The sequence below is a fragment of the Athene cunicularia genome (genome assembly GCF_003259725.1).
Source record: "Athene cunicularia isolate RWA chromosome 1 unlocalized genomic scaffold, athCun1 chr1_part1, whole genome shotgun sequence".
Taxonomy (NCBI): domain Eukaryota; kingdom Metazoa; phylum Chordata; class Aves; order Strigiformes; family Strigidae; genus Athene; species Athene cunicularia.
This window is the reverse complement of record NW_020799091.1, coordinates 125,838,232-125,861,902: the sequence shown is the minus strand read 5'-3', so window position 1 is coordinate 125,861,902 and position 23,671 is coordinate 125,838,232. Positions and strand designations below refer to the sequence as shown.

General features: G+C 41.4%; 1 protein-coding gene across 3 annotated transcripts in view; it reads left to right on the top strand.

The window, feature by feature from the left end:
• Positions 1-19,389, top strand: part of GDAP2 (ganglioside induced differentiation associated protein 2) — a 23,166-nt gene extending 3,777 nt beyond the window's left edge. For all 3 annotated transcript variants that reach the window (XM_026854868.1, XM_026854883.1, XM_026854876.1), the window contains 11 exons: positions 1,438-1,591; positions 3,142-3,230; positions 5,655-5,731; positions 6,796-6,955; positions 8,993-9,143; positions 10,016-10,092; positions 11,468-11,544; positions 12,111-12,250; positions 12,839-12,893; positions 17,611-17,754; positions 18,658-19,389. In XM_026854868.1, coding sequence (XP_026710669.1) covers positions 1,438-1,591; positions 3,142-3,230; positions 5,655-5,731; positions 6,796-6,955; positions 8,993-9,143; positions 10,016-10,092; positions 11,468-11,544; positions 12,111-12,250; positions 12,839-12,893; positions 17,611-17,754; positions 18,658-18,705 — 1,172 coding nt within the window. In that variant the 3' untranslated portion in view covers positions 18,706-19,389. The remainder of the gene's footprint in view (positions 1-1,437; positions 1,592-3,141; positions 3,231-5,654; positions 5,732-6,795; positions 6,956-8,992; positions 9,144-10,015; positions 10,093-11,467; positions 11,545-12,110; positions 12,251-12,838; positions 12,894-17,610; positions 17,755-18,657) is intronic.
• Positions 19,390-23,671: the final 4,282 nt, after the last annotated feature.

Sequence of the window (23,671 nt, the reverse complement as noted above, 5' to 3'; positions counted from 1 at the left end):
ACAAGGTGGAGGTCTATAGAAGCTAGTGTTTATTGGATAAAAATGATTACAAGATGTTGACTTAAAGGCAGCATCTTGTTGCCATTAAAAAGACATGCTCAGAGTTTTGAGTGAGACAGCTTCTCAACCTGGGATGTCTCCTGACATAAAATGTGCTTTCATGCATGCTGATAGCCTGCCTGAGCACCATGAGGAACAGGGTGGAGTGGGAGAGGTGAACGCTCCGATTCAGTGGGCAGCTTTGTGACTGACCGAAGCCAAGCTACTGCAGTGCTGCTGCCAGAAGGGTGATTGCACCAGCTTGTTCAGGCCTCATTCCTTTTTGTGGGCACTAGCAACCTATAACATCAGGTTGAAAGCTAATCCAGTGAAAAGATTAGTTTTCAGCCAGATCGGAAAGCAGAAGTGGAGCTGTACAAGCAGAAGGAAGAAGGTGGAAAATACTTGTCTTTGAGGGAAGGGAAAGACTAGGAGTACTTCTTCAGCTCTTCAAAACTGGAATGAACTAGATTTGGGTGAAGGGGAGAGTTAGCAGACTTTTCCAGGTGCCAAAGAAAAATCTCGACTTCAAACACGGTAGCTTTTCCTGGATTTTTTTCATTATTGAAAATATGCTGACTGAAGAGAATAGAGAGGATGTCATCAAGGGTACTGACAAACTGATTTCCCTTGGAAAAATTACAGGAAGTATGAGTAACTTGCAGGAGATAGCCAAAGAGCAGTCAAAAACAAAAAGATAAAGAAGTATGCTAGCATGCAGTAAATGTATGTACATATATACATCCAGAGTATGTAACTGGAGCGTGCTATGAATGGAACAATGAAACTTCCTTGCCTTAAGACTAGACATCTAGTCTATCAAGAAAGTATGATCTCCATGGGAATAATGCCTTCTGGACGTGAAGAAACATGCAAAACAAAGCAAGCTACCTTGTTCTGGGAGCATAGATGAAACAAGTGCTTGATCTATTCATTTTTAATAGCTTTGCCAATAGCTGGTGGGTTTGATTAAGGAGACTTGTAGTCCTTTTATTCAAAAAGCAATATCCCCAAACCAGGTTGTTAAATTCAGAAGGTTTTTTATCGTTGGCTATGTAGTATATTTGTGCGTCAGTTCTTTGCGCATTGCTAGATCATGTCTCTCTTTGGCTCTATATGTAGCATAGTAAGCACTGCAATTAAGACAGCATTTCTAGAAATTCCTGGTTTGTCCTTATATGCGTAGTTTTAAAATTGAGAGAAATAAGCACAGCTCACACCTCAACCTAAGTGATACTAAGAAGCTGTTACGAGATAGAATGCTATCCTTAATATTTGATGTCTGAAATGCTGACTTCTGTGTATGAAGTGGAGTTGTCTGGAGGAAGTCAAGGGCTTAAATGCTTCTAACTTTCTTAACATGACATTGGCATTTGTCCTTGTATTTATTTTTTTCAGGGTGCAGGACGGGCGAGGCTAAACTCACCAAAGGTTTTAATTTGGCTGCACGTTTCATCATTCACACAGTGGGACCCAAATACAAAAGCCGGTATCGCACAGCAGCCGAGAGTTCTCTGTACAGCTGTTACCGAAATGTCCTGCAGCTTGCAAAGTAAGCACACGACAGCTTACATCAGGGTTTGCCACCCATGGCACATACTCGGGTCTGTGCAGAGGCCAAATGGCTGTGAATATCTTCTCATGTATACTGGATTTGGTTAAGGACATGAGCACATCAGTGGCTTCATGGTATACTTCATGCCTTTCCTTATCTGTGTTGTGATGTAGATAAAATGCTCAGAGAGAAATGTGAGCTGGTTCATGTACTGAAAGGGCGTAGCTAGAGCTGTGCAGCATTTGGGTACTCTGAGGAGAAGCAGCACTAGTAATTGCATTGGGTTCTGTGCTGTGAAAAGCTTTAAATGAGCTTGCTTTCAAGCAGCAACTTCATGTGTCTCTGCAGCCACATGGACATACCCACAGGCAGATCTGGCTGCTCTATCAGTTCATGTATTTGACCTCTGCCCTTGCACAACAGCCATCTCAAATTCTGTGTCGGGGTGCAAGGTTATTTCTAAACCCACAGCTGCTGCGGATGAGTTTGCAGTTTTTCCTCTTTCATCTGTGGTATTTTCTACTTCCTCTTAGCTAACAGGTTTTTTCTTTCTATTTTTCTGTGTTCTTTTCTGTATTCTGCTGTTCTTTTATGATGGCTATTGTAATCGTAGCAGTCAAAAGAAATACCTGAACAAGAGCCATATCAGAAAGATATACTTTAATAGGGTAGGAGTATCACAAAATACTATATTAGGGTTGGACAGATTGGTTCTTGCAAGGCTGGACTCTGCGTTACAGTGTAATATTAACATTTTCTTAATCACAATTACAGCTAAGATTTCTAGTACGTGCCAGTTTTGTTCTGCCTCAGAAGCAACAAGCAAAGTCAGGCCTGGATTAAATCATATTAAAAACAACTTAAATTCTAATAATTCTGCTTACTGAATGCCTTTCAGTTAATCTGTTCTCTAGAGTAACCTTTGATACTTGTGAAATTGTCTACCAACTCTGAGCTTGCTCAAACTCCTCTGATGACTGTTGGCAATGCCTCCACTTTTTTTAAAAATGTGGCTCTGGAAGCATCTCGCTGATCTTAAAGTATGTATCACTCCATGTCAATGATTGTCTGATCATACCTAGGATCGAGACACCTCAGTCTGTGTCCAGACCTTTAACAAAACAGGTGATAGATTAGTTGGAGGAACAGGAGAATGTTTGCAATGAAGAGCCCCTTATTTTCCCCTCCTTCTCCTCACTGTCAGTCCTATACAGGAAGGAAAGTATTTTGGAAAGGATTGCAGGGAACTTGGAGGAAGAACTTCTTTATTCAGGATATGAGAAGCTGCAGGAACAGCATAGCTGAGGTAGGAGAAATCCTAGAACAAACACAAGAGGAAACTGTGGAATCATTAATGCTTTCCTCCTTCTCCACTTAATGGTGGTATATATATATCTTGCCAAGAAAGAATCCTTCTGAAAAAACCTGGAAGAGGGTTGCTGCTGCATGGAGACAGGAAAAAAAGTACTGGTGTTATCTACTGTACTGACAGTCATTTGTTCTCATCTGACCACCTATTCATTTGTTCCTTCTTTTCTGAATTTCAGGGAACAGGCAATGTGCTCTGTAGGATTTTGTGTCATTAACTCTCTGAAAAGATGCTACCCATTGGAAGATGCAACACACATAGCACTGCGTAAGTTTGTTGGAAAGTGACATAAACTGGATGTATTCACCAGATCACTTACTTCTGGCTGACTGCTGTTGATATGAGGAAATCTTTTTTTAGAGGGCTGTAGTTTGTTAGAGGCTGTAAAAAGGCAAGGGCTTTCATGGTTGATCAGGAAATGGAGGATAAAAACAAATGATCCTTTCTCTGTTGTGAGATCATCAGTAAATATCCGTGAGAATCGGTGCTGGAACTTGCAGTCTTCAGTAAATTAATAACCTGGAAAAGAGGCTGAACAGTGAGGTGAGAAAGTTTGCCGGTAAGAGAAAATTGTTCAGAATAGCAAAGACAGGCCTTACTGTTGAATAGCTGTAGATGGACCTTAAGCAACAGTGATACTTGTGAAATTGCCTAGCAACTCTGAGCTTGCTCAAATTCTTCTGCCATTCTTCTGCCGTTTTAGTGTCATCAGCATATCGCATAGTAAAGTGATATTCTTCCCCCACTGACTCACCGTTATATGCTTCTGCCTTCACATGCAAAATTATGGGCTCATCCTAGGGAACAGAATTGCAAGTTTTATAATAGTTCCATGAAAACAACAGCTCAGTGGGGTTCAAAACAACAAGCTGGGTAACAGACAAGAAAATTAAGAATCTTATCCTATAAATCTGTGTTTTGTCCATCTTTTAAACCTGCACATTCAGAAAAAATATAGTAGAACTACAAATTGAGGAGACCAATAAGAATAGGAAAAGTCAAGAAAAAGCTAAGCAAGCTAAAGTCTTTTTTCAAACTGGAATATGCTAAACTTGAAGGGAGTGTGGTAGATGTCTATAAATTCACAAGTGACATGGAAATGGTGAATAGGAATCAGCTGTTCACTGCCTCCCAAAGTAAGAACCTTCAAAAAATGCCAATATGAATTGAGTTCAGAACAAACACAGGGAAATTGTTCTTATAACAGTATTTGTTATATGAAGCTTCTTACCAAAAAACATTCTAGATGCTAAAAGTTTTCAAACTTGTTTGCATTCAAGATGAAACTATATATTAAAGAAAAAAATGAAGGCTACTAAAAACAAATCGGAAAACTTCCTAGGCTAAAAATACTTAAAGAATAGAAAAGTGCTCAGAGAATAATATTATATACTTGCCCGGTTCTCACATTTCCATTATCTCTTTTGACTTTTTCTATTGGCCTGTTTCTATCTGCTTTCTACCACCACCATCCAGTCCCTGGACCTTCCTGCATGGTGCTTCTGCACAACAGGAAAGTATTTGCAAAGGGAAGGTTTTTCCTATTGCTGTGCAAGCTGACTAGAGAAATCTTTCTTACCTTTTGTTTAGCAGAGGTGCTGACACTGGAGAAACTGATTAGTCTGTTGTTTTCTCTCCTATCTGCCTGCTGAGTGAGAAATCTAAAAACATCTGCTCACATTAAGTTCAGAAAACTGTTTGCTGTGGAGCTGCACAACTGCATTTGTCCAATAAAGTAGTGTTGCAGGTCAACTCAATTACGTGTGAATTTCTGTACAGAAAGTATTTGAAAACAGATTTTTTTTTTTCCTCTGCTGTTTCTTGAACTTATGCTAATTTATTCTCTGTGGAGGAAACTTCTTTCTTTTTATTGCTCTCTTCTGTTGTCTCTGTAGGCCTATATGCTACTTGTTAAAATATTACTAGACCAACCTATTTGTTTGGACACTTTCTCTCTTGGCAGCCTGATAGGGATAGAAAAGCTCTCAAAAATCCTGATATGCCAAGGTTATTGCAGCTCAAGGACCTCATTTGTACCAGCATATGTCTGACTGGGAGCTTGATTACAAAACAGTATTTTTCCATCAGCTGCAAATGCCTGGAAACTTGACTCTATCTCTGGATGATACTAAAGCTTTGGGGGAGTCCAAAAAAAAAAAGTGAGAGGAAAAAGTCTCTCATGATTTACAAACATAATTTTTATATGCCTCTTTGGCATAGCTGACTCCAGAGGCTTTGTGTGGCTCACTCTGTCTTGTACCAGCTTCTGCTGTAGCTTGCTTGTCATCTTGCTTTCCTGATAACTTGGGGCACAATGACTTGTTCTAGGAATGTCTGTTTTGGCAGTTTGCACAAGGCTCTATAAAGGAAGGATTTGGCTTGATTTTTGCAGGGCCATAAAATGACATTCTGGAGACTGAGGAATACCTAGTAAGCTAAAATCAGAGAGAGACTTTCTCTCTTTATATCTATCTCAAGTAAGCAGCAGGAGAGAGTGGAGATGAAACTTCCAATATGGCCAAAGACCCATCTGTTGTGTTAAACTACCACTTAATCTGCACTTGTGTACAACCTATGGAGCTATTTTGTATGAGGAGAGAGATGTGTGTCTCTATTCTGCACTTGACTTCCTCACTTGTGTGTGTGAATTTCTCCTCCTGTTTTGCTAACTGCATTTAATCTTCCTTGCAGGCACAGTTAGAAGGTTCTTGGAGATTCACGGAGCGACTCTGGAGAAGGTGGTGTTTGCAGTCTCCGAGCTTGAAGAGGTATCTCCTTGATTTTCATTCCACCAAAATTCATGAGCGTGTTTGATTTCCTCTGCAGCAGTATTAACTCCTGCACTGTAGAGCTGGATTTGGATTTCCCCTTCAAATCACGTAGGCTTTTGGTCCCATAGCATCCTTCTCTCTCCTACTAGCATAGAATCTTTTCCAGTGCTGTTTATGCAGTCACTGTGGACGTGTTCAGGATCTGTGCCCTCCTGGCTTCTGTGTTTGAACAAGAACCAGTACTAGCAGTTAGAGCACGCAGTTGTGCTGGATGATATCTGCCAGCCAGAAAGGAAATTCCTCATACAAAATTTCCTCCTTAGACAATACTGCTTCCCTTGTGCTTTCAGAGGGTCGCCTTAGCAGATCACCTGCAAACATCTTAAACCTTGCTTGCTGACTTGTTGAGATAAGCTTGGCATTTAATGATCTGTGTTCAGACAGATGCTAGCAGTTTGAATATTGACTTCTCTTGTATATGGGTCTCTCTAATGGCAGTTCCTGGGCAGAACACCCACGCTGTGTTTAGGTTCTGTGACATCTGTGTGAGGAGAATAACTGACTTGGGGGTTCTAAAACTGCTGATGAGTTGGAGGAGTATGAAGCATTAACTGTTCAGTAAAGATTTTCACTATTTTCCTCCATGTGGGGAGGGTTTCTCTTGGCTGGTTGTTGCTTTTTCTTTTTTCCCAGTCATCTCACTAAAGATGATCTGTGTAGTGGTACATTTTAATACAAGCAGCCCTTGCTGAATCTGTCATCCATGCCTATTGGAACTTTATTACAAAGCTAAAGTATCTGCAATCTACCTGAGTTCATTCAGGTTAAAGCAGAGTCCTCTCTGGGACTCTCAAGGTCATTTGCCAGCGTGACCAAAAAAAAGTTAAATTTTATCAAGGTTATCTGCCTTTATTGCTAGGTAACAGTCCAAAATAAGTCCTTGAGGGAAGTGGTACTTTGCCTCCAAACCACCAAGAAGGTTCCTGCTACAAGGGCAGGTCTTACTTAACTGAAAAGCAAGGATGCGTGATAGACTCTTCGCGCATTTTTCTTATTTGTAGGCCACTTACCAGAAGTTGCTGCCTCTGTATTTTCCAAGATCGTTGGAAGAAGAGATACAATCCTTGCCTTACCTCCCTGCAGATATTGGCAATGCAGAAGGGGAGCCTGTAGTACCAGAGCGGCAGATCAGGATTACTGAAAAGCCAGGTGTTCCAGATGGTGAGTTCTTAACTGAACTTTGGAATAAGTATCTCTCTGTGAAAGTCGATGCAAAACCAGAGAAGACACATGGGAAAGCAGAGAGGTGTTTTGCTACCCCACCTCACCTAAGGCAGGCTGTAATGAAAACAGTTGGCAAGCTGCCTCGTTGGCTTCATGTGTTTTCACAGCAGTAACTTCTGCTTTCTGCCTGGTTGTGTAGTGCTGTGGTTAGAGGATGTGTTAGGGGTGGTGTTCTGTCTTTATCTTTCTTGCAGGGAGAATTGGGGTAGTTCATTCCCTTTGCAAATTTTCTCCCTTAAGTGATTAGAACCTTTGCAGTTTTTTTGCAGAATGTTATGCAGCCTCTATCTTAAAAAGACATTGTTGTTAATGGTCTATCTTATATTTTGAAGTGTCACTTATATATTAGCAAATGTTGTATCACGGTAGGTTTCTGTTGATACAACATGTGCATCAGACTAGTAGATGGTCACTGAAAACTAGCAGAAACTCTTTAAAAGATAGAACTGGATCAACCCAGAGATCAGTGTTTGGGAAATGGCTAAGCTCAATGAAAAGTCTGTAAAGAGGTTGCCTAGATATCATAGTTGAGGAGGTGATACGTATGACAAAACAATTGAATGTGTAGGTGGGCACAGCTGGCACATTCTGCCTTATTTATTAAGCAGTGCCGTGAAAGTTTTGAACGCCTTCAGGTGAAGCCTTAAACCATTAACAGCAGATAACTTGGAATGGGTTTCAAAGGTTTTTGACTTCTGCAGGGCCAGTTGGGATAGGGCTGAATATGAAGTGAGGGTGCAGGCAACTTAATTTTCCTGCTCATAGTTTTATTACCTGATGCCCTGTCCACAATGAGCAGTATTTGCAGCTGATCAGTGTGAGGCATTCAACTCCTCACTAATAATTTGTGAAATTGCTGGGTTTGCATATGTAGGAGCAAATGGGTGTAGTGGAATCCTACACTTCAGTCCCATTGCTGCTATGGCTTGTCATGCTAAGGCTGGGAAACTCAGTTCCCATCCACATTGCCCAGGGAAGTAGTGCTAGAAGCCTTAGCACAATGTTCCTTGGTGACATCAAGTTCAGTGGGGCATTCTGGTATTGTCACCAGCCAGCAAGCCTGTGCTCTTATATTTCATCACACAGTTATGTTGTAAACAATGCTATAAAAATAATTAAACTCAGTTTACATCCAGCTCTACAGCATCTGTTCAGGCAGTGTCAATGATATGAAAAGTGACCCCTTCAGTACAGCTTCTAAACTGAATAAAGCAGCATCATCTGTCCCTCTGCATACTTATATTTCCCCCTGTGACAAGTAGGACAACTGTAAAGCCCAAGTCCCTCTCTCCAGACCTTGCTTTTTGAGAGAGTTAACTGCTATCCCTTTGTTACAAGGTGATGGCTAGAACTTGCCCACTTAGTTTCCAGGCAAACCAACATCTTAAGTGAGTCTGTAGTTATCAATTCCATGCCATAATCTGTCAGTGGTACTGGTGAGATATCAGAGCCACATCATGGTACATGGTACTTGTCTAGTCTGGAGAAGAGGAGACTGAGGGGAGACCTCATCACCCTTTACAACTCCCTGAGAGGAGGTTGCAGAGAACTAGGGATGAGTCTCTTGAACCAAGGAACAAGCAATAGGACAAGAGGGAATGGCCTCAAGCTGCACCAGGGCAGGGTCAGACTGGCTCTTAGGAAGTATTTCTTTGCAGAAGGGGTTGTTGGGCGTTGGAATGGGCTGCCCAGGGCAGGGCAGGGAGTCCCCATCCCTGGAGGGGTTGAAGAGTCGGGTTGACCTAGCGCTGAAGAACTGGATCAGGTGGAGTTGGGAACGGTCAGTGTGAGGTTAATGGTTGGACTGGAGGATCTTCAAGGTCTTTTCCAACTAAGATGATTCAATGGTAGTTTTTGTGTTAGTCTGTAGCATGACAACTGGGTTGGCTCACTGAGGTGTACAGCAATTCAGCAGCAACATTGCTGTCTTGAGCACAGCTTGAACGTTTTACATGACCTTTGTTTCTACTGCAGATGCTTCAGATGAAGAGGGTCTGGAGGCAGATTTATCTTTCATTGGTTCTCATGCTTTTGCCCGCATGGAGGGAGACGTTGATAAACAGAGACGCCTCATCCTTCAGGGACAGTTATCAGAGGCAGCACTGCAAAAACAGCATCAGAGGAAGTGAGAATTTCCTTGTCTGTGTGAATGTTTTGTTAGCTGTTCAGAGGACCAACCATTATGATTCTTTCTGTTATCTGTAAAGCCTAATCTTCTGGCAAGGAAATACAGATAAAGCCTGGTTCCCTCTGGATTGCTGTGGTAGCCTCTTTGCCTGAAGGGAGAAGGGGCAGGAGGAGGAAGGGGGAAGTTGTGATGAACCCACCAGCATACCCAGTGCCTTATCTTTTTGCCGCAAGATGTCACTGTTTTGTCACTGCTTTTTTGTAGTCATCTGCTTTCAGTACTGCCCACTCCTGAGGCTCTGGGCAGATAGCAAAGGATTTTTCTTCTGTCTTTCAAAGCAGAAAGACAAATACTGAGACTTTTTTCCTCACCCTCCCTTCCCCTGGAGTCCTCTTGCAGCATGTTGTTTGGCTTGGCTTGACAGATGAGGCACTGAGTTGTTCACTGTGCGAAGAGGGGAAAAAAATCCATAGGTGACACTGCTGCATAGTTGTGTTTGACTTCTAGACTTTAAATAATCTTTTTTTATATTTTTTAAAATAGTGACACTAAGGTATCCAAATGGAAAAAAAAAACTCAGATCTTTTCAGCCCAAATGCAATGCCACTATAGTTACTAGTTGGTGCATATTCATTGCCCTAGTGAGAATCACTAGGTATGTAACTGAGACACTCAAATCTCTTTCTTTTTTTCCCCAACACTTCTTTCATTAACAGCTTGATACTTGGTCCATAGACCAGAAAACTACACCATTAGAGAGCGGGCTTAGTCAGAGTTTGTCTTGTCCTTACTTTCCCATATACCTCTTCAGGCTTCTAGTGCTAATCCAAAAGGGAATTAGATCTGACCAGATGTTTTTAACTTTCTAGTTATAATCGCTGGCTGTGTCAAGCAAGAGCTGAAGACCTCTCTGATATTGCTTCTCTTAAAGCCTTGTACCAGACAGGTAAGTTCAAGGTACCAATGACTGATGTATATTGTCTTAAAGATATAAAATAAAAATTTTCTTCATAAATAAAATAAAATAAAATAAAAAATATTTTCTTCAGACGTGAGTAGACGGTCATGTTAATAAGCCTGGCCAAGAACTAGGCAACATTTTTGCAGTAAAGCAGGAATTCTCTCAATTGACTTCAGGATTTTACCACACAGTCTTTCAGACTTCTCTGCTTTAACAATCTGAGGATACATGCATATCCTGAATTATCTGTAGTTTTAGATGTAAATTGGTACTGTTAAATTAAGCCAATGCATATGAGACAGTTCAGGCCAAAAGAACGACCATCTCCATCCTTTTGTTACAAAGAAATGAATGTTGCTTTCAGATGATTAGTGTAGATAATAAGCAGTTACCAAAGCAAATTTTAATACAGCTTTCCTGAACAAAATGGATTGCTTTATTTCCTTCAGGTTAGATAGGTGTTGCCTTCCTCTGTATGTGTCTCCTCATACTAATGGCCGAGCACCCCGGGCAGCAGCACATCGTGCAGCCTTGAGTTCGGTAGACTAGGAGATTAGGGAGAGAACAAACCAATGGAGAGTTCAGTGGAAGGTAATATCTGTGAGATCCTTGCAGCCTGGGAAGCACAGATGGGGAACCTGTGCTTTTCAGTTCACTTTTACTTTCTAGGTAGCATCATACTCAGCCATAAAAACTTGTTGTAGTCCCAGTGGCTTATTGCTGCTTTGCACCATGACAGGCAAGTGGTTGAGCTCTCAAAAGCATAGCAGTGTTTCTGCAGAGAAAGTCTTTTCAGCACTTTGGCTGATATCTTTGGCCTTCTGAAAATCCAGATACTTAACCTTCATCTTTGTGCAAACACCAAGACTGTGTGATACCTTCTTCTCAGTAGCTACGATTTGAAATTCTTTTGTTTGCCTTAGACCAGGTGCTGTGAGCTGAGGTCCCTAAGGCATGCTCTGGGAATCTGTGCATTGGATTTCAGAGTTTAGTTTCCAGGAAGAAGCTTGTTTTGGTGGTAGAACTGCAAGTGAAGGCTGGTTGGTTGGTGGTTTGGTTTTTTTTTAAATAAAAAACCATGTTATTACTTGATATTTAGGAAACATGGAGTACACATGCAACATAAAATTGCAGTCTTAAGGCTTAAGTTTCTCAAATGCGATGCATCCTTCTGGGGATCAGGATAGGTACTGGTATATTGAGAACAGTAACTCTGAGGGTATTTCCTCTCTCATTAAGATGGAAACCAGAGGCACTGCAAAAATTGAGCTGTGGCTGGTTCTCCCTGGTTTGAAAGAGACCAACTCCAGAACCTGGCATGACTGAGAGAAGTTTAAAGACATTTTTTTTTCTTTTGTAGGTGTAGATAACTGTGGCCGCACAGTGATGGTGGTGGTTGGAAGGAATATCCCCGTAACATTGATAGACATGGAAAAGGTAAGGCTTTGTAAAACTATAGTTGTGTAGGTTGAATAGGAATGTTCAGGATGTAAGAGTCTGATTATAAGGGTAATTCAGTCTTAATACCATTTTCTGTAGAAGACTTAAAAGAGATTAAATAGAAACTATTTTTATAGGCAGATAAAAACTTTTCCGTATAAAGCTTTATGTGTGTTGAGGTGGCTTTTTTCAAGGAGGAACTAGAGTATTTTTACAAAAATGGGCCTGACATGGACTCCTTTCTCTTCTCAAGAAGAGAGACTTTTGCCTTGCTTCTACAATTGCCAAGACATGAAGAGTGAAGTGTAAAGAGTCAAATTATTTTTTCACGGAAACAGCAAGAATTAATCTCTTGTTTGTGAGGTCACTAGACAAAAAAAGACATAAATTATTGCAGTCAAGTTGAAAATATGGAATGTTCCCTTTACTTTTGTAGCTGAAACATAATGCTGCCCAGCCTCATAATTCCTGATTTGTGAATGAATTGAAGGAAGCCTATTAATATGTAATGCAACTGTGAAAGAGTTCTTTGCAAATATAAACTTCATTTCTTTCCATCTCAGGCTCTTCTGTCTTTCATCCATGTTATGGACCATATTGCAGTGAAAGAATATGTCCTGGTGTACTTCCATACACTCACAAATGATTACAATCAACTAGACTCTAACTTCTTGAAGAAACTCTATGATGTTGTTGATGCCAAGTGAGTGTCAATAGGAGAAGAATCCCTTTTGGTCTTCCTCTGTGCTAAAGTGTTTGTCATTCCCTATATCTTGTTTCCCATTTATTTGTGAGGAGTGTTGCTGTGACAAAGACATAAATAACAAAGGCAAGAGGAAGGAAAATGTGTTTTATTTCCTTCTCAAAATCATCTATTAAACCAGGAAGTTCTGCCTTCAGCAGTCTCCCTTCTGGAGGTGTTAGAGAGGCATACTTAGTGTATTGTCTGTCTGTATCCAGAGGTGAAGCTTCTGGAGCCTGGCTTTGTTAAAGCTATGTTGCTAATTATGAGGGAGGAGGCTTGGGTCACACTGGCAGTCATACTTTGTCTGTAATTTTCACTGTTCACATAGAAGACTGCAGTCTATGATGTCTTTAGCTGAAAAATAATCATTCTGGGGTTTTATTTTGGTTTTCCCCTTTACATATACTTTTCTGGTATCTGGCCTTATATTAGATGTAACGTAAAATTACATCATGGACACTTAAACAAAATGATATATGTTTTGACAGTTGGGTTGTGTAAGTGATCTTAGTCACTTAAATTTTTTTTTTCCTTTCTCTAAACCAGGTACAAGAGGAACTTGAAGGCACTGTATTTTGTTCACCCAACATTTCGTTCAAAGGTGAGATAAATAATACAAAAGAAAAGTATATTTGGGTGTTGGCAGAGCAGCATGTAAGACTGTAGTATGAGGAATGTAGAGGTATATAGAAGATTTCCAAAATCAGGCAGTATCTTCTGGATCATTGATGGTCAGAACTTGAAATTCATCCCCATCTTTGATCTAGCTGTAGTCTTCCAACCTTAGTAATAAGCTGACCACCAGTGCAGTGCAGCTGCCTCTGCCCTGTTTTGTCTGTGTTCTTAACAGAGAGAGGTGGAAGCTTTGGATCTTGTTTCTTTCCAAGGGAAACATTTTGTCTTTTTGTCCTGCTGTGGGGTTGGCAGGGTGATGGACCATGACCCAAAACTCTGGGAATTCTTTTTCTGTGTAGTTTATTTCCTGGATGTTTCAGCTTTTCTTTCCCCACAAGAGGTATTGCATATGGGCTGCATATCACTTAAGAGCTGCCCTGGTTAAGGGCTGAGGGCAGTGTGTCAAGCAGCAATAAGATTAGTCAGGATTATGGAGTGTAGAGTAGCAAAGAAAGATAGGAAGAATGCCTTTGACAGAGCACAGAAAAGTCCTGTTAAGCCTTCAGATTAAAAACTGAACTCGTCAAGCAGTAAAATATCCTTGGCAGCAATTTTTTGGGGGCAACAGAAGATGGAGCTCGCTCCCTTCTGTACATCATACACACTACTCATTGCAGCAGTATGAGTACTTCAGATGAACTAAGTGTCAGCAGCAGCCCTTACTAAAATTTTAGTGTGTCCTGTTAAAACAGAAATGTGATCCTCCATGTTCACATCAGATTAACCTCTGTGTTTATTCTACTTTTTGCTGACATTGATCAAATTTGAGAAAATTATACGCCTGGAAAAAACATCTGTTTGCACATGTTCAGCAAGAATTTCTTTCCTGAATTTCTCAAGACTCCTTTCTTTGCATGAGCACAGCTGGGACTCCATGAGACTTAGACCTTCCTTGGTTTTATGTAGATGAGACAGAGGCTTCCCAACAGCATACCTTTCAGTTTCTGACAGGATATTAATTATTCCCACAGGGTACAGATCTGAGTGCTAGAATTAGATCTTCCAGCTCTGATGCTCCTGAATAGAACATTACTGAGGTCAAAAAGTTGAGTGAAAAAGTTGAAGCTGGGAAATACTAGTATTTCAGCAGCACTTTCTTCCCCTACTCTCTTCTCAGAGATTTTGGTCAAGAGGGGTTTTGTTGATGGAGGATGTTCACCAGTGTTGCAGTGTTCTCTGTCCCTTTTGGAACTGCAGTGGGACTTGACAGATCTGTGGGGCAAGCAGATAGTTGATGGGAAGCAGGGAGTATGAGACATAGAGTTCTCTAACTTGCTGGGAAGGGAATTGCTTTGTGTCCTATTCTAGCAGTACAGCTGGAGGCAAAAGAGGATGTGTGGCCATGTGTTTCTGCCAAGCCTTTTCTCTAACTGCAAGACAAGTGGGATTGCTGTTGGCTGTTGCAGAGACTATCAGCTTACTGAAACATGATGGGGAACGTGGAGCAGAAAGTCATGGTAGTGAAAGTGATTGCTAAAAGGGAATGGTTTTTCTCTCCCCTCCTCTTTTGGCTTTTTCAGGGCCGTTGGTCCCCATGGAAGATTGATAGCTCAGAAGCCTCAAATATCTTCAGAAATGTTTGGCACATTACTCTTCCTACTTGGAGCACTGACTTTCCTCCCTAGAAGTAGTGGAAAATACCCTCTGTCTCAAGTGCAGGGGAAAGGCTTGTGCATTCATGCAGCTTCCCAAACACATCACCCTTGTACCTATATCTCATTCTTAAATCTCTGATTCAAATTGTCCATTTTAAAGCAGTATTGGATCCTGGCACAATGGATGGCTGCTGTCTGTTAGAGTTGCTTTGCTTATTTCTGGGCTAAAAGCAGTCAGGAGGCTTTTCATTGCGTCTCTTGGAAACTCATGTGCTCCTAGAAAACAAGTATAGTTCTCACTGTGCCTTATGTTGCCAAGCGTGATTCTTTGTTTGATTTCTAGATACAAAACTGTTTTAAATTATGTACATTCTGAGGATAATCGTCTGTCTAGAATACACGGGGTTTGGTACGCAGGGAAGTGTATTCAACAGTTACCCTAAAACACAGAGTAACTGAAGCAGGGTGTGCCACTACACAATCTATTTGTGTAGGCTGATCCTGCCTTTATTCATGCTTTGATGTGATCGTTCTTGTGATCTGTGAAGGACTTGATTCTTTTGTTGCTGCTGAAATGTTCTTGTGATGAAATAGCAGCATAGGCAACAGCTGGTTTTTAGGCTGGTGGCAGCCCTTGCTGTATAAATGCTTCACCACTGGCCCTTAAATTAAGATGCCCTTGAAGTGCTATCACAAGTACCTTCATACTTTTGCTTGTTACTGCTGTAGCTGCCTATATATAAATAAAGGGCTCTTTGGGGCATTTTTGTGTGAGTCCTCTTGGCTTCCCTCTTCTGAGAGCTCTCAAAATGAAGCTTTTTAGAGCTTGTGTTCTGAGTTGAAGCATTGGTAGCTGGATCTGAAACCATCTCACACAGAGAAATTCTAGTTTGATAATTTAGTAAATTGTCTGTGAATCAAGAATGTTTCAAGACTGAAACATGCCTCAGTACTCCAGTGAGATACCTGTAATCGTCATAATCTTTGTATTTATCATGAAACAATTTTTGTCTTGTTTTTCTGTAGCAGTCATAAATGAAGTTTCTGGAGATCAGATGCCAATATAAAGGTTGTTGCAAATCACCTAGAGCTTTTTGTACACAAGATCTTTCCAACTGTAATAAAATTTCCCAGACTTCAGTAAGTTTCTCTTTGGGGTATGACACAGTGAAGAGAGTCAGTGACGCACTTTATCTGTGTTGTACTGTTTTTTTGAGGGAAAGACTTCTGATACTTTAACACTGTGATTTTTCTAGCTTTGCAGAGTGACTGATAGCCTTTTATTTGGATTCAGAACTGTAGGACAAGATAAATGAAGGAAAGCTTCAGCAGATGACTGATTTATCTTTTTTTTTTTTTTGACTGCTCTAATATAACTGATTCTGCTTTCAGTGCATTAAGAGGGATTTGATTTAATTTAAAGCTCTATGTCCTCTTACTGCTAAGGAAAAGCTGCTCTTGTATTACTCTTTCTGTAATCTGTGATTATTAAGAATGGAGTTAACAGAAAAATTCTTTAGAATCATTTCTGCACTCCTCCCTTTTTTCCTCTGTTGCTGGGTAAGATGTGTCAAACTGCAATGGCTTATATACTGAGGGGATGGAGGTTGAAAATAACGTTTTTCCGATACCAGTTTTTGTGATGGCTGCAAAAATGTCCCCTATTAGGCTTTTATACATTAAACATCCATAGCAATTATGTTTAATGATTGTCATTTGTAATATGCCTTGGAATGCATGCTCCTTTGGTACAGGATTGAGAGGGTATTTTTTTACTCATTAAACTGTCATCCAGTGTCACTCATAAGAGGTCTTTTTAGAAGAATATAGTAAATAATGGATGCCCGTAACAATCTGTCTCTATGCTTTCTACTAATCCTGTCCTTAAAATAATGGTTCTGTCCTCTTCTTTACCTCCTTTTCTCTCTTTCATTGTTCTCATGAAAATATGCTGTTTTGAGGAGGCAGCATAGTTATTCCAGGACAGTTTTTATTTAGGCATCAACAGCAATTTTAAATGTTGTATTCAGACAAATCATTTTGATTGACCTAATGTTTTAGCTCATTTGAAACTCCCACTTTCCTCGAGGCTTTTCTTGTGGTAGTGTCTTTTCTGTTAACTTACTGCAGTCAAAGTATAACTGTCAATCATACAATGGTCAAGGTTGGAATGGACCTTTAGAGGTCATCTGGTCCAGGCCCCCCTGCTTAAGCAGTGTCAGCAAGAGCAGGTTGCCCAGGACCATGTGAGTCATCCCTATTATAAGCATTTGTGACCTCTAGAACAGGTTTTTTCTTTCACTTCAGTCTGCTTGGAAAAGACTAGATAAGAAAAAGAAAGTAATGTGGTACTTAATTATGGAGACGGTGGGATAACTTTGGAGAAGTATCGATGGTGTCTTACTGGCCTTTGCAAAACAAAAATTCCTTATCCTGTTTACATCCGAAAGAGACAGAGGTGTGAATATTTAAAGTAAAATCTTGTGGAATAGACTGATAAGGCTTATTCTCGTAGAATAACTTGATAAGGCTTTAATAAGAAATGTAGTAAAACAGGACAACACACTCGGCAAACCCAAAGCAGAGAAATTGCATTAGGACCTCTGAACAGCTGGAAGTCTCTCTCTTTCTCTCCCTCAAATTGCCTTTTCTCTGAAAATTTGAAGACAAAGGGTTGAAAAAGCTTCTGTCAGATATAGAATCAAATAAGTTACAATTCTGAGCTGGCTAAACTGGAAGTGAAAATGTGCCACTATACTGATGGTTTTTGAACAAAACCAGCAGAATAGCTGTCACTCTTGTACAGTAGAAAGGGACTGGCAGTTGGGGGGGTGTAAGTGTGGAGTCAGAAACCACTAGGTTTAGAGCTCTCAAGACAGTGCTTGCTAGCAGTCAGTGGTGTGTACTTCCTGGCCTTGCCCTGTTACTGCTGTGATTTTGGTGTTTCAATTTTAATTCAGGCTTGCTTAACTGTGGCATATTACATTGAACTTGAAGGTTTTGAAACGGCACTATCTTTAATTTGGTTTTTCTGGGGTTTATTTTCAGGTCTCGGCGTGGTTTTTCACAACCTTTACAGTCTCAGGGCTAAAGGACAGAATCCACTATGTGGAAAGCCTTCAGCAGTTATTCACAGCCATACCCCCGGAACAGATTGATCTCCCCCCATTCGTCCTCGAGTATGATGCCAGGGTAAGTGACTGCATGTGGCAAGCATGAGTCTTTGCTCCTAAGTGGAGTTCTTGTCCTTCCCCCATTCTCCTCTGCAAGAGTTTAAAAGGGACTGACTTCCATATCTTAAGAAAGGGGAGAAGGGGATGGTTCCTGCAGAATGTAGTTGGTTTTTTTTTTTCTGTGAGTAACAATTTTCTTTAATATTTTTTCTTCATTAGTCCAAGTAAGGGCTTGGCTAAGAAGCAGACTCCTTTTCCAGTAGAGCAGTCTCCTGTGTGCAATAAAGGCAAACTGTTCAGTCAAGAACTGTAATGTAACACACTAAGAGCCTGTGGACGAAATAAAATGAATGTTGTAATACCTGCTGTATACCTTACACTGACTGTAAAAAGAAACAGTATCTGTTTCATCTTCCCATGAATCAACAAGAATGCAGGAAGGCGGGTGGGGAAGCAGTGGGGAAAAATGGGCTATGGAAGGGTGACTTGCCTTTGTGTTGGTCGCTGCTCCTCTTCCCTTCTCCATCCCAGGTCTCTAAGTAAATAGTGGAATGAATGTGGCTTGCATTGGCCAAATCCTCCCAAAGAGGATGTGCTGTAACTACAAAGTAATAGCCAGAGTTCTGTGTCTGCGTAAGCAGCTTTGTCTTGAGTGACTGGCTATGCTGGTACTTGTGGCTTCCTTGTGTCACAGCTTTGGCTTAATGGCGAAATTTCAGCCTGCACTTTTTGCTTAAAACTGAGGCCTATTTTTGCCTGATCACCAGCACAGTCCTCTCCTGGGTGAGTTGTGGCAGTCGCTGTACTCGTGGAAGACAAAGCCAGGAGTACCTGTTTATTTCCACCTCTGTGTCATCATCCATTGCCCTAAGATGTACTAGAGAAGACTTTTCTTTGACTGCTCATTCTGTTCTCATTGCAGGAAAATGGGCCTTACTATTCTTCTTATCCTCCATCCCCTGACTTGTGATATCCAGTCCTGCGATGCTGCTGGTTTCCCATGGATCCAATGACCTGATCCCTGCCAAAACCTGTGCATTTGTCCATGTGCAGAATTCAGAGAGAGGGTTTTCCTCCCCCAGCTCTGGTATTTTTTTACTGATGAGATATTTTCAAGCACTCAAGCAATCAGAGAACTTTATGCCACTGTGAACCATACAACTATTTCAAATATATTTATCCAATGGAAAAGTTGATTTAAAGATCACTAGATGCATTTTATTTTGTTTTTTGGGGGTTTTTTATTTGAAGTGGTTATGTTTATTTCTGAACAGACTTTCTCTTTTCTGGGAAATCCATCAAAAGCACTTGATCATGTTTTTAACTATTACCATTTTCCAGCTCCATTTGTAATACCCATCTCTGACTGGTCTGTAAATATTGTGCAGTACCAGCCTGACACATTGTTCATCATATGGTCTCTGTGTTTCACATCTGATTACTTCAGTCTTGACTCAGCAAAACTATGTGGAATGGGAATGCCATGTCTGCAGACTGAACGAAGCACTACAGCCAAGCCAAGATTACTGCAAGACTCCGTACCAAAAATGCTAGGTGAGCTAGGAGCCTTGATAAAGTCCCTGTCAGTTTTCATTGGATGATGTGACGTGTCAGGATGCCACTACCCTCCCAGTAAGAATAAAATTGAAAAGCATTTGCGGTTTCTTTTCTCTAACTAGAGTTGTTTACCTTCTCCTTTGCCATGGCCAGATGTGTTTGTATGATAAGTGAGTGCCATCTGCCTGAAGTATGTACAGAGGGGAGGGGGAAACAGTGACTCCAACCCCAACCTCTGGTGGCAGAGAGTGTTTATTAGAGGTCCCAGCATCCCTCTTATTGGCTGTTACACTGATGCTCACTGAGTTTTGAGAGACATGATACATGTAAGAGCTCAGCCACAGTGTACTTCTGGAACTGGAGGTGAAAAGTTTTTCAGCCTGCCAATGGAAAGCTAAAAGAGGAGGGAGAAGGATCCCTTGTAAAACAAATACAGAAGGATGAGATCCCTGGTAGGAAGAATGTCACAACAGTACTGAATATGAAAATGATGGTACATAGATGTTTTCATTCTAGCTACGTTCCTGCCTGACTTGTATCTGCTACTCTATCCACCAAACTTCAGTTTTCTGCTGCTTCTGCAATAACTACCTTTTTTTTTTTTAAGCCAAAGTCATTGTGAGACATCTTAGAAGCTGTTTTTTCATGCCTATTGAGTTGATTGGAAATAGTTACCTCCTATTTAAAGATTCTGTAAATTGTTGGGATAAACAGGAAAAACAATCCTGCCTTGGTTATCTAATTGCATGTCACATTTTGTGTTTACAGTCTGAGGGTTTGGGCTTTTGTAAGTTAGGAGTGCTGTGAGATGGGTTCCCTTTTGTTCCTGTCTTGGCCTCCTGGCTTAATGTGGTGCTTACACTCCACATATCCTTTGCGTGTTGGTATGTTAGTTACAGATTAAGATAATCCCTTGGCAGGGGTTTAATAGCCATGCATATACAAAATATAAAAAGTAAGTGGGTTTGCTTTTTAACTGTCCTCCAGAGTCCTTGCACGATTCCATTATAAGATCCAAGGTGCTGCTAAAAGCTGGAAACTGTAGCGCAATGGAAAACCACCTTGGTGTTAACACTTGGGAGTGTTGCACCTTATGGTCAGTTCACATGTAGTTCTCCCCACACTTTGCTGGGGTTTTTTTGAGAAGGAAATAGCAGCAGTTAACACAGAGCAGCTAACACGTGTCCCTACCTCCTCTTTTCACCTAGCTGTTTACAGCTGCCCTTGTCTGATGACTTTTATAGCCAACAATGACTTTTCCATGCTTCTCTAATGATCTGTATAGCTTTCCACCCCCATTAACCATCTGCTGTTTTTCACACCCGTGGCATTTTCAGTGGGGCTGTTGCAGAATAGCGGGTGTCCACTTTATAGGCAGGTTAAAGGTGATTCAGAGCATATTGTGAAAACCAAACTCTCAGCTTCAGTTTTTAGATGGTTTCTTTCCCTCTAGCTCACAGATGGCTCAGTCATAAAACCTAAACAGTTCTTAGGACTCAGTCTGCACGTTTTTCAAGCCCTAGTCCAGTCATTTTAAGAAATTACTTGGCTCAGTGAAGTGCGAATGTGCCTCCAGAGTGTTTGCAAAGCAAAACTGAGATCTTGGCACTGTGCATCTTATTGTGTATATTTTTCCCTTGAAAGACTTTGCTTTTTTTTTATTTTATTTTTTTACCCAAGTCTCACAAATCTCAGTGGCAAGGCAGACCTGCATTGTGCTGCAAAGATCCTGCATTTTCCAGTGAGTCTGGAGTTGTAGCAATTTACTGATTTTTTTTTTTTTTTTTTTTTTTTTTTTTTTTTTTTTAATGGAGACTTTTAAATGACAGTGAAAAAAGCCAAAACATTGAAGTGCTCAGGATATTCATTGGTTTTGTGTTTAATTTTTTAATTTTAATGTGAAAAAAATAAGGCATTAAACCAGCTGAGCTGCATTTGGTTTAGGCTGAGGTACACTGGCATGCCCTAGTTAAAGATGGATACAGTGCTTTCCTCTTGAAGGGGTCAGGGAGTCAGTCTGCGTATGTCATAACTCTGTGTGCATTAACACCCCTACCCAGTGCAGTCACTGCAGAATTAAAAGTTCTGATGAAGGTTTTATTGCCTTGCTTCACAGCATCTTCAGGCTCAGAAGGGGAGTCTTTGTAGAGAAGCGTATTAGTGTAATTACGAGTGGTGGTGTTATTGCTGCTGTAATGCCCTGTGTGACGTTGACAGTAGAGTGATGTTGTTGTCAGTAAAACTCCAATGTGGTGCTCAGGCACTCATTAGCCACACCTCTTCTGAAAGCAGCCTCTCTTCCCTTGCTGACACTGCAATTAGATGTCTTCAAAGCTGGGGTCTGTCAAGCTAATGTCTGACCAGGGACAGGTGACTCAAAGTCTCTCGGCTTGCCTGTTGTCATTTGGCCAAGTCGGAGTCTGAAGTGATTGTCAAGGCAGTGAAAGGTGAAACACCTGGTGGCAGATGGTTCTCCTGTTGTGCTTTATGCTTGTTTCTTAACCACATGCTGTTGGGAGTTGGAAGTGGCAAAAAGTTGTGGGCAAAGCCAGAATGTCAACTTTGTGCAGGCCACCGAGCCGGTGTGAATTTGCCATGTACACTTGAAGATGAGCTGCACTTTTCCTGTGCTCTCCTGCTTACAAGATCCTAGCATGAAAACAGAGCATTTCCTCTGACATCTTCTCTTCCACAGCAAGTTGCCTAAAACCCTGTTTTTCCTATAGCACATGCCTCTGTTGCCTCAGCTTTACACCAAATGAGGCCTCCTCCCTGGTCTGTCCCTGAACACTTATGTGGCTGTAGTGTTGTGAAGGATTAGCATCCTGCTGCTGAGACCAGAAACTCCATGTGAAATTAATTTAGATGGCTCTGCTATTCACCAGGCTGCTATCAGCCCTTCTCCTTTGTCAAACTGAAAAACAAGAGCAGGAGGAGTTATCCCCTTTCCTTGGCCTCTCTGGGATGAATCCCCTGTTATATCTGTGACCGAGCAACCCAGTGAATAGTCCCAATCTGAAACTTGTTTGCAACTCTTAAGCATATTACAGAAATTCCTGGATATGTTGATTCTGGCTAAATAGGAACTGATCCCAGTGACTTCTGTTAGCCAGTGCAGTCTTGGGAGAGTAATGGAGGTGTTTCAGGTGTGCTTGGGAAAGAGGGTAAGTAGTGGAACAATTTCTTACTACCTGGAACAACTCAATTTGTGATCCTCCTGTGCCAGGGAGGACTAACACCAATACCTAGACTGTATCCTAAGGCAACTGGCCCACTGGATTTTCTTTAGTCTCCTATGGGAAAGGAATCAGTCCCAATTTAGGAGGATAAACAACTGGAATACATAGACCAGCAACATGCTGTCTCTGCTAAGATGAGGATGTGGATGAGCTAAAGCAGCCCTCAGCCATCCTGGAGCAGTGAGAGATGAGCAAACCTGCTGCAAGGTGCTGGTTCCTTCCAAAGCTGAATGAGAAAGAGCTGATTTATGCCTCAGTACTGGGATACAGAACCTTCTTAACTCATATGCTTAAAACTAAAGCAAAATGTGGGCGGTGGTGAGGAGGGTGTTCATTCTCTGGCTCCAGAGTTGAAGGAGCTCTCTCTTCCAGGAGAAAGTGGGGAAAGTGCTGTGTAAAGCTGTGTTTTAGTCTGGAGAAGAGGAGGCTGAAGGGAGACCACATCACCCTCTACAGCTCCCTGAAAGGAGGGTGCAGAGAGGGGGGGATGAGTCTCTTGAACCAAGGAACAAGCAACAGGCCAAGAGGGAATGGCCTCAAGCTGTGCCAGGGCAGGGTCACACTGGCTCTGAGGAAGTATTTCTTTGCAGAAGGGGTTGTTGGGCCTTGGAATGGGCTGCCCAGGGCAGGGGGGGAGTCCCCATCCCTGGAGGGGTTGAAGAGTCGGGTTGACCCAGCGCTGAGGGATCTGGTGGAGTTGGGAACAGTCAGTGTGAGGTTCATGGTTGGACTGGAGGATCTTCAAGGTTTTTGCCAACCAAGATGATTCTGTAAAGGTTGAGGACTGCAGGGACTGAAGTGCTAAAGCCCCAGGCCCTCTGCAGTGTGGCTTCTGCCTCCTTTGAATACCAGGTGGATTTCTGATAAGTAGTCAACTACTTCACTGTACAATCCCTCTAAAATATTTTTAAATGGCAAAACCATTTGCAACATGTGTAACTGAAAAAATGCCAAATTCCTAATGCAATTTAGACATAGCTATGGGGGAGGTGGCTTTGCTTGGAAGGACATCATGTACAGAAATGATGGGAAGAGGGTTGTATCGGATGACCCACAGCAGCCTGGCTGCCAGCACAGCATCTGGTTTTAATTGGCTGATCAGATCCTGTTTGAAGCCTTTCTCAGCTGTTCTTCCCTTGA